Source organism: Tauraco erythrolophus, chromosome 5 (assembly GCF_009769465.1).
Source record: "Tauraco erythrolophus isolate bTauEry1 chromosome 5, bTauEry1.pri, whole genome shotgun sequence".
NCBI lineage: Eukaryota > Metazoa > Chordata > Aves > Musophagiformes > Musophagidae > Tauraco > Tauraco erythrolophus.
The window spans coordinates 33120655-33134000 of NC_141469.1; the positions used below are offsets into that span (position 1 = coordinate 33120655).

General features: G+C 38.3%; 1 protein-coding gene across 1 annotated transcript in view; it reads right to left on the minus strand.

Annotated features, from left to right (window-relative positions):
- The window catches only part of SORCS2 (sortilin related VPS10 domain containing receptor 2), a 591182-nt gene that overhangs the window by 32350 nt on the left and 545486 nt on the right, over nt 1-13346 (minus strand). The window contains exons 15-17 of the mRNA XM_086611291.1: nt 2824-2944; nt 1371-1504; nt 616-744 (exon numbers count right to left, since the gene is read on the minus strand). Coding sequence (XP_086467417.1) covers nt 616-744; nt 1371-1504; nt 2824-2944 — 384 coding nt within the window. The remainder of the gene's footprint in view (nt 1-615; nt 745-1370; nt 1505-2823; nt 2945-13346) is intronic.

Below are 13346 nucleotides of genomic sequence, written 5' to 3' on the forward strand. Positions count from 1 at the left end.
AAGTTATTCTCAGCACAGACGTCAGGCTACATTGTAGTGTATATTCTATGCAGTATTGTTTACAATTACTAAAGCTTTCTTTTGATTCTGAGTGTCCCATATGGTCAGGAAAAGAATCTGTTCTCCACAGAACTCCTTACTGCTACGGAAGTAAGAGACTGGGACATTTTGTGAAATGTTACTGACGACTCAGAGTAATTAATTGGATTCAAAATGAAAATTGGTCTGAACCCAAGCAATAGGCGAAACCAAAAAGGCTCTGAATGGACATTCCTGTCAGAAGTGTAACAATGGCTATAAAACATTACCAAAAAAAACATAAAAAAAATACTGGGAGCAAGACAGCTCCCCCTCTTCTCAAATGGATTAGTTTTTGAACTCCTGTAAACATGTAAAGTAGTATCTTTCATCAGTCTTACACATCAGTCCTACACATCAGAATGTGTAGGAAGGTTCTGCACGTTCTCCAAGCCTGAGTCAGTACCTTTCATTTCCTAGGTTTTACAGTTTGCCTTACTTATATTTCCTTCAAACCACTTTTGTGGCCCTTGGTCAGAATGTTCTCCTCCTCTCTGGAAGCCTCTGCCAAGCCAGGTGAACTCAAAATCAGCTTACCCAGTGCTGCTGGTGTAGGCCTGCCCCAGCACGCAGTCTTCAGGAGGTGCTTCTGGGTTAAACCAAAAGTCAGCAAAGCATTTGCTAGACTCTGACTTCAGAAGTGCAGAGCGTTCAAAGCCGTAATCACTGAAAAACAGCAATACCAAGTATGTTACTATCCCTGCTTCATTCACCAGTCTAATTTGGGGTGGATGAAACTACTTTTCTGAGAGTAAAAAGATTTTAAAAATATTATTCTACCAGCTGAACATACAAGCCAATAAAGCCACTTCTGTTCTAAGTCTAATTTCAATGGGAGTTGTGTATACCTGAGGGAAAAACTGGTTGTAATTACTTTGTCAGTTCTGCAAAATTAACTCTCTTGGTAGCTTAGATTTTTAAAAGGTTTCCTTTGCCACTCAGACCAACACATTTCTTCTGGGTTGTTTGTTGTTTTTTTTTTTTTTTTCTTAATTTGCAAATAGAAAGGGTTTGCTTGCCTTATAAATCAATCCAATGGTCATTTTTCAAGTCTTGATCAATAGAAAAAAACCATCAGGATTTGTTCAGTCAGGTGAAACAAATACTTAAAACATGGCGATGTTTTTAAACAAAGGCAAATGCAAAAGCAACTTGCTATCCAAATAACAGGTTTTCTATTTGTTTATACACAGCTATGCAAAGAGAGGGGCAAAAGGAGGGAAATAAACCCATCTCAAACTCTAAGTAACTATTTACTAGCAATAAATCAAAAGGTCCAAAGACAGACTCACCATAAGAAATCAGAATTCACACATTCACAAACTTTGGATGTGAGAGCTGATGTGAAACTTCTACCCTTAATGCACCATGATGAAATCTTCCTCTTCCGAAAGCTCCTCTTCTGCCCCATGATGCAACGATCACCCTGAACATCAAAGCACCGCAGTTACTGCACATCACAACTCGCACCACACAGATGTGACCTTATGTTGTCAAGAGAAAGGCTGGTCTTGCTCCAAGACTATAAACTTGTATCAAGTCTCAACTCTCTGATACTCAAAATGTCCACTGTCCACTAACAGGCCATTACAGAACTATAGCATATGCTATATTTCGGGGCACAAATCCAAAGTTGTACATGGAATTTCAAGTGCAATTTAACTCATGTTTAATGTGAGCACAATCTAGGCACAACCCTACAACTGGTCATTTAAAAATTCAGTATGGATGTAGATGGCTGAAGTTCTACCTAAATCACCATGTCTCGTGTTGGCAGTTGACAGGAAGCACCAGGTATATGGACACAGGTGGAATGAAGACTACCTGAACACACTTCACTGGTAACTGGGCAGCAGCAAGTACCCTCTCAAAGTTATTTTAGTAGTTTCTAATTTCTGAAAGGCATTTTGATACCAATATCCCAAGACACTGTTACTCTTTAGGCTCAGACCTGTGTAATATTCTTAGAAAATACACAGCATTCCCAAAAAAGAAGTGTAAAATTAGGCATGAGAACTAGCAAACGAGAGCTGGAGAGCTGAAATAACATGGAGTAGTAAGCAGAAAAAAAAAAAACCTGCAGAGAGTGAGAGAACAAATGTACTGGAAGAAGCACAAACAGAATAATCAGAATGATTATGAACAAATATGACATATTCAATTTAATGTTAAAAACCTCTCACATAGGTCTCTCTAATCAATAGATTATAGAGAGAATGTATCTTCCCCAAATTGGATTTGGCCAGAGCACTAGGATTAGCACAGCCTTAATGCATTACTGCAGAAATGGTATCGCCCAAAACAACTGGACTGCATTACATTATCGGTCCACTGAGATCCTAAATTACTTCTGGAACGGACTCTACTTATGGCGATTTATATACGAGTACAGCATGCGGTCAGGAAGTTGGCAGAACATATGACTGCATGTTGGAATTGCTTCAGTCAATATTACACACTTTAGTTTATGGTATATGCTTCATAATCCAGCAGGACCACCTATTATTATGGCTGACCACCAGACACCCTTCCGCCTTTTCCAGGACACAGATCACACAATCACAGGGAACACAAAACTCTCCCCCATTTTAAACTATTGTAAAATCAGCAAATACCAACATAGGGAGATCAAAGCTAGGGATGCAGCATCCAAATTCTATTTGAAAACGTTTTCCTAGCACACAGTTCTACGGGAATCTGAAAGCTATGGAAAAGTTGTGGCAGTAAACGTAAGACCATGAATACCTGTAGATTTGTGAGCTCCCAAGATTCATAGTCATCATCAGTGCACTCCCTGGGGAAGGATGGTCTGAAGTCCACCTTCACCAGTTCCCAGTCCGAACGGTAGCTAATATGTCCAAAGACTCTAAACAAAAAGATCAAAAGTAAAATCTTACTGGAAATAAACACCGCACATCTGAAATTCCGGTTTTCAGTTCTATCTTTTTCTTTGGTCATGGTTCCCTACTAGAATGTCCCTGGTTAATTTTTCTTCTGCTTTTATTTCTCTCTCTATAAAACATGTTTAGTCAGAAAACATTTGCCAAATGTCTATGAAATTTTACAATGAAAAAATATGGCTCATAGATTAGAGATTATTTTTTTTCTGCCAGCAAACTATCCAGAAATTTAATTGGAAATATTTGGAAATCCTTTTCTAATTTGGAACCTAACATTTTTGTCTATTATCTTGTTATATGAAACATACAGAGCTCTGAGATTTTGACATGGAGCTCAGATCAGGGAGCAGAACCCACGTTTAATTTTCAGCTCTGTCACTCATTCCTTATGATTATGGTGCAACTTCTTCAGTTGTTGTTGCCTTTTTTTTTTTAACTTCTACAGATTTCAGATAGCAATCTGCAATTGTTTAAACTCACAGCAGTATCATGAAATTGTATTCATTTCTAAGGAATACACTGAATCTACACATTGTGCTGAGGAACTCCTCTTCGTTTCAGATAGTCCAATGCATAACAAAAAACAGCCAAAAACTAAATTTCTTTTTGAAAAAAAAAAAGAAAATTGAAATCTCATTGCTCTAAAAACCAAGCTGCACTCTGAAAGCAGCCAAAATTTTCAAAGTCAGAATATTTATTTCCAAAACAAGACGGGTAAGTATGACATCCAGCAACAAATTAGAAAGGATAAAGACTATCTGGGCAAAAGTCAAAATGCATTTGTGGTTTGCATCAGGCTTATGTGGCTTACTTGCCAAAGAATTTAAGGTTGATTTTGAAGCCAACAATTTCTGTGCAGTTCATACTGCACAGAGTTTGCATTCCAAGGTTTAGTAGCATTCTCCAAACTAATTCATTCCTTTTGTTTTGCCCTCAGTTTTGTTCACATCCAGACACAGCAGGAATGGTACAGTTTCGCTAAAAGCATTCTGCTGCACACAGTCATTTCTCTTGTCCTAAGTACCAGGTTCAAAGTGGAACTAGGGTGGACCAGAAGTGAGGAGACGGTGAATTCTCTGCAGCACAGGGGCAATGTCATCACACTAAGCTTCCTCCCTGGTAGATGGATGTAGAGCTTTGGAGTCTACCAAAGAGGCTGAAAAATAGATGCGGAGACTAAAGATGTACAATGATTTCCCCTTTTCCTTTCTGGTGTCTTTGCTTCTCAGCCACAGCACAGAGACGCAGGTACCTACAGATTACTGCCCATAGTGCCCAAGTTATAATGACCAAACCATCCATGCTCACAGGAAACTTCACCACCAGAAGTGCACTTAAAAACAAACGTGCATTTAGTTTGTATGTCTTTTCTCAGTCAGGCTCTGATATTAATGGATTTGGATCATCTAACTTTCTTTCCTTTTCAATGTACCCAAGGCTCAGAAGTAGAAACAATACACAAAAACTAAAAAATGTGGCTCAGCCCACTGGCTGTATGTGCACATAGGTAGGTGTGTGGTCCACTTCTCTCATTGACACCTATAAGTTTGATTCTTTTTTCTGGTTCAGCTGGATCCTGAGAGCTGCTGTCATGCATATAACCTTATTCACTTGCAGTTACATATTCAATAAAGCGACTACTTAGGTGGTCTCATGGTTTTTTTGTTTCCATAATGCATGCTTCAATATGACTGGCTTTACTGACAGGCACAAAGTATCTTTTGCATTCTAAATATCTGTACCTCTTTTTTTAAAAAAAAACCCATCTTTTTTTCTCCATATAAAGTATTAACATAGGGAAAACTTTATCATGTGCTTACACAGCTACCTTACTCAGCGAATGCTTCTTTAGATGCACAAAACTTGACAAATTGGTTACGTTTTTATTATTAACTCATTTATCAACAAATATGTTGAAGTGCAGTGCAACAAGTCCTGTCAAAGCTTCACTCTTGCCTCAAAAAAAGTATTTTCTATGTAACAGATGAAATTTTCTTCATTCATGTTACCTATCTCAGGCAGATTAGTCAGGAAAAAAAGGAAGGAGATGGTTGGTTGAGTTCGATGCAGAAAAGAACAATGAAATTATCCTAAAAATATAAAACAAAATCTCAGAACTATTAATAGTTATCTCTGAGACCTCACAGACGATGAGAGTGACTCCAGATGACTATGGAAAGGGAAACATTTCACCTATGTACACATACATATGTGTACATATGTATGTATATATAAGCATATATATAAATCAACAAAACAGAGCCTAGAGAGTTACAGAATTAATTTTGATATCCACAAAGATACCAAACAAATTATTAAGCTATCCTCTTATAAGCACCTTGGAGATAATTAAAATGATAACAAACAGTCACCACGGATTTGTCAAAACCAAACCATGTCAAACTAATGTAATTTCCTTCTTTCACAGGGTAACCAGCTTAGTGGAAAAAAGGAAAGGAGAACATTTAGCATATTTGACCTTTGTTAAAACTGTTACGCATTTCTAGCTGACACTGTCTCAACTTAAAAAGGAAAACATCAGTGTAGATAAAGTCATTGTAATGAGGAACAGGAGTACACATCCAATTAGAAAAACCCATTTTCAAAAGTAGTTATCAAACAGATAAATATTTTGAGATGTGTATCACAAAGATATGATGGGTTCACAGTCAGTATCTTCATTAACACCCCTGTGGTCAAATAACACACACGTACACACAAAATTTTGTGGATAACGCAGAAGGAAGGGAGCAGACACCGACTGGTGGAAGCAACAGTCAAAAATCAATATGATGAAATACTCCAACCCCAATTGCAAAAAATATTCCTAGGAAAAACACAAAAACAAAGGTGCAAAACCAAAATGGAGAATAATTTTCAAACCCCGAAGAAAAGGCTTGGGGAGTTCTGGGGAATTAAAAGAAGAATGCAATGTTGCTCCAAAAGAAGAAAGCTAGTTGTAGGTTGTATTCAGAAATGGAGAATAGAAAACATGAATGCAATTATTTTGATAGACTTGGCACTGGTGAGCCTATGAAAGAATACGGTGTCTAATTTTGGATGTTATATGCTTATTTACACACTCACTAAAAATGAGTTTGAAGAGGGGCAAGGACAACTCATAAGCTGCTTAGAAAACATAACCGATGAAGAAAGATTGAAAGAATTGAGTTTTTTTTCACTGGTAAGGATAAAACTGAAAAATAAAACAAAACGTCTTCAAAAAGTCTTGCTATAGACTGAAGAGTTGTCTTCAAAGAGACCTGGAGAAGGCGCAAAAAGACGAAAGACAAGAATCAATAAACTTAAAAGATACAGTTACACAATTCTCTAATTCTTTCTCCTCAGCACTGGCAGGGCCCCATCTGGAGTACTGTGGCCAGTTCTGGGCTCCCCAGAACAAGAGAGACACGGACAGACTGGAGAAAGTCTAACAAAGTGCCATAAAGATGATGAAGAGACTGAAGCATCTCTCCTATAAAGAAAGGTTGAGAGATCTGGGGCTTGTTCAGCCTGGAGAAGGCTCAGGGAGATCTTATGAACATCTATAAACACCTAAAGAGAGCATGCATAGAGGATAGATCCAGGCTCTTTTCTGTGATGCCCAGTGACAGAACCAGAGGCAATGAGCACAAACTGAAACACAGGAGGTTCCTTCTGAACATCAGGAAATACTTTTTACTGTGAGGATGACTAAGCACTGGCACAGGCTGCCCAAGGAGATTGTGGAGTCTTCATCCTTGGAGAATTGAAAAGCCATCTGGACACGGTCCTGGGTGACTGGCTCTAGGTGACTCTGTATGAGCAAGGGGGTTGGACCAGAGGACCTCAAGAGGTCCCTTCCAACCTCAACCATTCTGTGACTCTGTGATGGTAATGATACAAGTTATTAAGGCTGTTTATTCCCCCTCTCTGGAGCAAGAAATTAGTGAAACATCAGGATTAGAGCTACAGATTAGACAAACTTTTGAGATATTGCCCAGTCCCGCATCCTATAATGATATAAAAATTACAGACATTGCTGTTATACAAATTCTACTAGAATAATACAGAAGCTATGTGCAAACCATATGTATATCCAGCAAAGGCACTGCTTCAATGGATGAACTATAAGTGTCTTCTCTGTGGATTTTTAGCAAAAGACAGAAATAACCTTTCTGCCTGTTAGTCCAGCCTCTCGCAAAAGAATACTCATTTCCATCACGGCTGTTCTGATTCTACAGACTGAAAACCATGTTCTCACAGAGCACAGTAACTGCACTACTGATTCCACCATTCTCTGGCCTAAGTAGAATTCCTGAAATTTGAGGAAGTATCCCAGTACAGCCACAAAACCCATGAAAAATACAGTCATAGAGCTTTGTAATTTCTGGGGCAAATGCCCTAAGGAACCCAGCACCTTACAGGCAGCCAGTTTAGGAAACTTCGAAAATATAGCCTCATTATTATTAACACTGTTGCTGCAATAACACTTGTTGCCCTACTGAGGACAGGGTTTTGTAGACACATCAGAAGAACTCATTTAAATGCATTTCCAAATGTCACTAGAATCGAAGCATTTTTCCAAAGTAAGGAAGAAAGGCATGTTTTAAGTAAGACTCAATGGATTAAACAAAAATATGAGCTACAATAAAGCAATACATAACAGCAATCACAATCTAATTGCTCAGGTGCAAAATATATATGTCCAATAAAACCATATGAATGGAAAAAAAAACGGAACAGTGCAGCAAGTGTAACTGATGATTAGAAGTTAAATATCAAGATGATAGTAATTCATAAGCTACTAAAACCTTCTTCTTGATTAATTATATTTCATTAGAAAGCCAGCAAATCAATTCTGTTAAAACTATGAAAGATGATGCTGTGATAAATAATTTTTGAAAGAAATTCCAATTACCTTGGAAATTAATTTACTTTTATTTGCAAGAATTTGGGATCCATAATTTCAACTTCAGTGTTTCAGTTGCCATAACAACTTTGTACATTTTTTCCTAGTTCATTTATGAGCACATCATTTTTTAATTTGATTGCATCATTTGATAGCTAGGACAGTTTAATGCAGTTTTTAAGCTAACTCATTTAAACTATTTGCTGCAGGATTGCTGGTTATTTCTGTTCCTGATAAAGCTCATAATCAGGGGCAGCTAATTTAAAAGAAATTATATGCAATGATAATCTCTTCCAGTAAATTCACGTTTCTATTCAATAGAAAAGAGCATCCATTCAATAGATGTTCTTAGTTCAGATGAACAGTAATAGCTGTGTCACCTGCTGTCTGTGACACCTGCAAACCACCTGACTGAAGCCACGATGGTGCTAAAGCTGGAGACTCCCAAAGGCTTATCAAGTAAACGTTCAGCTTCCATGGTTTCACTCAGGAGAAATGAGCCTGATTTTGACAACACGCTGCTCATCTCAAATGTCACAAACATCTTTTTATAACTACTATACTTGCCTTCCTCTTCAGCTTTTCGTGTGTTCTTCAGGATTCTGTTCATAGGCTTTCACAGCATCAAAACATTCTTTGCCAGAGCAGATGGATTTTAGCTGCAGTGTCCCATATCATGGATCTAATACCATATAAATTAAGACACACCTTGAACAACTTTTTGGAATATTATGGTGGTTCACCTTGGAGCTGTTAACCATATTGTCTCCGGACAAAGAAAATGGCTTTGAGCAGCCTGATGTCTGATAAACCCACCAGATCCTCAGAGCAGCATAGCTGAACCCGCAACAGTTTTGCTTTACTGCTGAATCTCTGAGAACACTCAAAGACCTCAAAGTGCAGGAGTGATCCTGCTGTACTGCTGTCACAAAGACAGCACATGTGGAATTTATTCAGATGTTTAACATAGCAACTTAAATTGTCCAAGTTTTGCAGTCGTACTGAACACTAGCGATGACAGCTACGTGATGCGCAGCTACTTTTGTTTGAAATCAGATGCCTCCTTCATTCTAGACACGCTGCTTTAATCTCCCAAGTGCTGTGTTGGCTTTTGCTCTCCTCTATATGACTTTGTCATCAACCGTGATGTTCGAAACAGCATGCTGCTAAGGTAGCAGAATTTATCTGTGCAGTCCTGTACCGCCCTGTTGACACACTCTGCTGACTTCACATGCAAGATAGGGATGGAAGAGGACTTCAAGGTTTTTGGGAGAGCCTTCAAATGTATAAAACCACTGACAATAAAACCTAGGGTTTGAATCAGGGTCAATTGAGGACCCCACATACAGGTTACATGGGTAATCTCAGTGGCTCTATCTTGGATAACAAGTCTAATTTCTTCTGGGCAGCACCTAAGCAAAGATAGAATCATAGAATGGTTTGGGTTGGAAGGGACCTCAAAGACCATCTAGTTCCAACTCCTCTGCCATAGGCAGGGAAACCCTCCACTACACCAGGTTGCTCAAAGCCTCATCCAACCTGGCCTTGAACACTTCCAGGGACTGGGCATCTACAACTTCTCTGGGCAACCTGTTCCAGTGCCTCACCACCCTCACAGTGAAAAATTTCTTTCTTATAGCCAATCTAAATCTGCCCTCTTTCAGTTTAAAGCCATTGTCTCTTGTCCTATCACTGCATGCCCTTGTAAAAAGTCCCTCTCCATCTTTCCTGTAGGCCCCCTTTAAGTACTGGAAGACTGCTATAAGATCACCCCGGAGCTTTCTCTTCTCCAGGCTGAAAAGTCCCAACTCGCTCAGCTTGTCTTCATAGAAGAGGTGTTAATCAGCCCTTGGATTATCATCGTGGCCCTCCTCTGGACTCGCTCCAGCAGCTCCATGTCCTTTTTGTGTTGGGAGATGATATCTTGTGTTGGGAAAGATGCCCAAGCATGAGCAAAAAGGTAGGTACCTGAAATTCTTTGTGGAGCTAAACCTCAAAATCCAACAGTGAGCATGTGATCAAGAAGGGAAAGGAAATCAGACTCTCAGAAAGAGTCTGTCTCTTGGAAAATATTCCTTTAAACGGAAGCAGTCACAGAACTACACTAAAATGTAGTATTTAGATCTTGTTCCCTATAAAAGGCTTCCTCTCCTGTAGTAAATCATATTAGTAGCAATCACGGTTGTCAGTGAAATTACCGTACTGTTAATTTGTTGGGCTTTTTTAACTGTCACACCTCCCTGATTATTTTTGTAATACAACTGCAATTTCACATTGAATACTTAATCCACCTTACAGTTCACTAGATATCAGAGGCCATTTACATTAAAACAGCAGCAACTTTCTCAGCTGTCTTTTGTCTAAAAGGAATAATGTGTTAGAAGTTTCTTGACAATTTATGGTGAACTCAGAGAGTTGAGTCTTCTGCTTCACGTAGACCTTTACTATAAATAACGGCAATATAACTGAAAAAGCAAATAAATGTGACAATCTTATTTTTGTTTTGCCTGTTGTAGTTCATATTATTACAATGCCTTTGAACATACAGTAAGACACATGACCTTCCCATGCCAAAATCCGTAAAGAAATTACCAAGTTGAAGGAGTAAAGCAATGAGGTCATGGCATGCAAGGATGCACTTTATCTCTAGTGTAACCACTGCCAACAGATAGTGTTCTCCTTAACTCACACAAACAGTAACATAAGATTTTCCAAGGGGAGGAGGGTTGACAGAGCAGGTTATCCCTGACTATGTCCCACAGTGCTACTAAAAGCCTACCATTTTCAAAAAGAAAAAGCCAGTTTAATCTTTACAGACATGCTTTCCTTCTAACATTTGTCTTTGTTTCTTTTATACCATTGCAAAATCCACAAAAACTAGGTAAGTCAAAGAATTCATACCAATAAAATGGATGAAAGTAATTTAAGATTCAAGCTGCAGTCTGTTACACATGAAGATTATAATTCCACATATTTTTCTAATTCCCCAAAAGAACGTAACGGAGGTCACATGTTCAGTGACCTTCCTAAATTGCAACTATGGAAATGATGAATGCTTCCATGTGCAAAAGTAGACACCTGCCTACATCAAGCAACTGCACATAAACAGTGCTTGTGTACACAACAGATCATGTGCAAATATGCTAAGACATTTATGATTTAAGTGCCTTAAACTACAAACACATGCATATACTTAAGGCACTAAAGGGTAGTTTTTCCTCTTTTTTTTTTTTTTTTTGGTTTGGCTGCCAAAGTGAAAAATGAGAGGAGGAAACAATTTAGTTGAAATTTAACCAAAATATGTTTTTCATTGTTTCCTGCCCCTAAAAAATAACAATTGCCAATCATTCTTTTATGTCAAAACATCTTGGTTTCAGCCCTTTTGGGGAAAAAGAATGGAAATGAATGCTTAGGTTCTGAGAAGTGCTGGGGAGGAGCAGGATGAGCGTGTTCCCATTTTATCCAGAAGCTCAGTGGCTCCATATTTGTGAATTACCTCCAACATTTTTTCCATCTATTTGCTAAATTCCTCTCCAAGAAAAAACCTTTTAACATGTAAGCTGCTTGGAAAAAATTGCAGATTTATTGCCCAGCCTGATGGTTTATGTAGAAATTTACTTCTACAAGAAATTTACTTTTACAAGGTGGTCAGGGAACAAAAGCTATTAATTTAAGGAGAAACATATGACATAAAGGATAGCTTTGTATCATTCAGCTCTCTGCTGTCATCTTAAAGATCAAGTTAATTTGGGATACTTACAAAAGTTTATAAGTAATTATTTAGCTAATATTTTTTTTTCTACTCACACACTTAAAAATCAGATCTCTTTTGTCACATTCAGACGTCACCTGGCAAAGTAAACAGCCTATGGTCGCCTAAATTGTAGGTCCTTCATTTTGAGAGCAAAATACAGCAAAATGGAGTTCAAGGCCTCACCAAAATTTAAGTAAAATATTTGAATGATTTTATGGTTGGCTAAAGTTTCTAATGTCTACCTCATCATCACTATTTATTAGAACTAGACATTAAAATGGAACCGTGTCCCTGGAAGAGAAGTTAGAGCACCACAGCTGCAGGCACCCACTCGGTAATATGGGCTCAAAATGACACAAAGACTCCATCACAATAAAAAAGTCACATATCACCCTTTTTCTCTCCTCCTTTAAATAGGGACAAGGTGATAAAAGATTCTTACAGGACACAGAATCCTAAACTTTCAGTTCCTCTTATTCAGATATAGTTTCAGGTCTGCCCTCAAAATGTACTAAATATGGGCTTTAGCAAAACACTGAAAGCATCACGTTCCCACGCTTCCGAATATTTTATGAAAACTATATGGAAAGAAAAGAAAAAACAAAGCTTTAAACACTGGATTTCTTTTGAGCAGAGGGAGAGACAGGGGCAGTCCCATGGTCTTGGCTCCAAGACCACAGGTTGGCAGTGACACTAGAATGTGTTGACTTGCTCTGCTAAAGTCTGTGCCCATGGAGATGCCAACAAAAGCTTGCCACTTGACTTGCCACTAAACAGGCGTCTGTACAACTGGATTAGCTGATACCTAGATTAGACTGAAATAGTGTCACCACTTTGCTTTTTCAATGCTCTTTTATCAAGGTCACCATTCTCTTCCTGTTTCCTCCACCTATTGACAGATACGTTCCTCAGTATGCAGAGTAGAGCAACCATTTAATGACTGTGTAATGCTTCTCAAACAAGAGATTAACTAGCTGCAAATAAAATCTAGAATTTGCCTTGGGAAATCAGCTATTCTCCTACAAAATGAGGCTTTATCTATCATTTTTAAGAGTTGCTGTATGATATAGTTACTAGTGAAGAATTCACAACACAGAGAAGTACCTCCACCTAGTAAGCTACTCAAAGACAACAGGAAAGGTGTGCTGCCATGTGTAGCACAACAATAAGCCCCCAAAACTACATGTAAAATTGACTGTTATTGACGTTAAAGGTGAGGTTGACACTCTTAGCAGAATCGACAGTTGCAAAAATCAGATGGTTTTCTGTAGTATCTAACAACCGTTCATATCATATCCACCTTGCTTTGATCAAGTTTAAACTAGACTATCTTCTTGCTTCCATTATCACCTATGAACCCAACAGGAACACAAGGGACTTCAAGACAGTAAAACACACGTGCAGGAGTTCTGCAGTTCAGAGATGTTATAAAGTTCCCAGCGGCATCTGAAGATGTTACTCTGTGACACCTTAGGAAAATAAATCCCTTTGGAAAAAAAACCCACCTAACTACCCATAAGGAAGATTTTGATCCTATCTGCCATAAAGAAAAGCAGTTCTTTTATGTAACCTCTTACTGGCTTTTTAAAAGGTGTCATGGTCTACAGTACTGTGGCTATTGTGCACAGTTATTTACACTGCAATCTAAAAAACTTAGTTTGGAAAACATTCCCAGAAGCTGAACTGTGATTTAGAAGTCATTTTAACAGTTTTGAAACTTTCA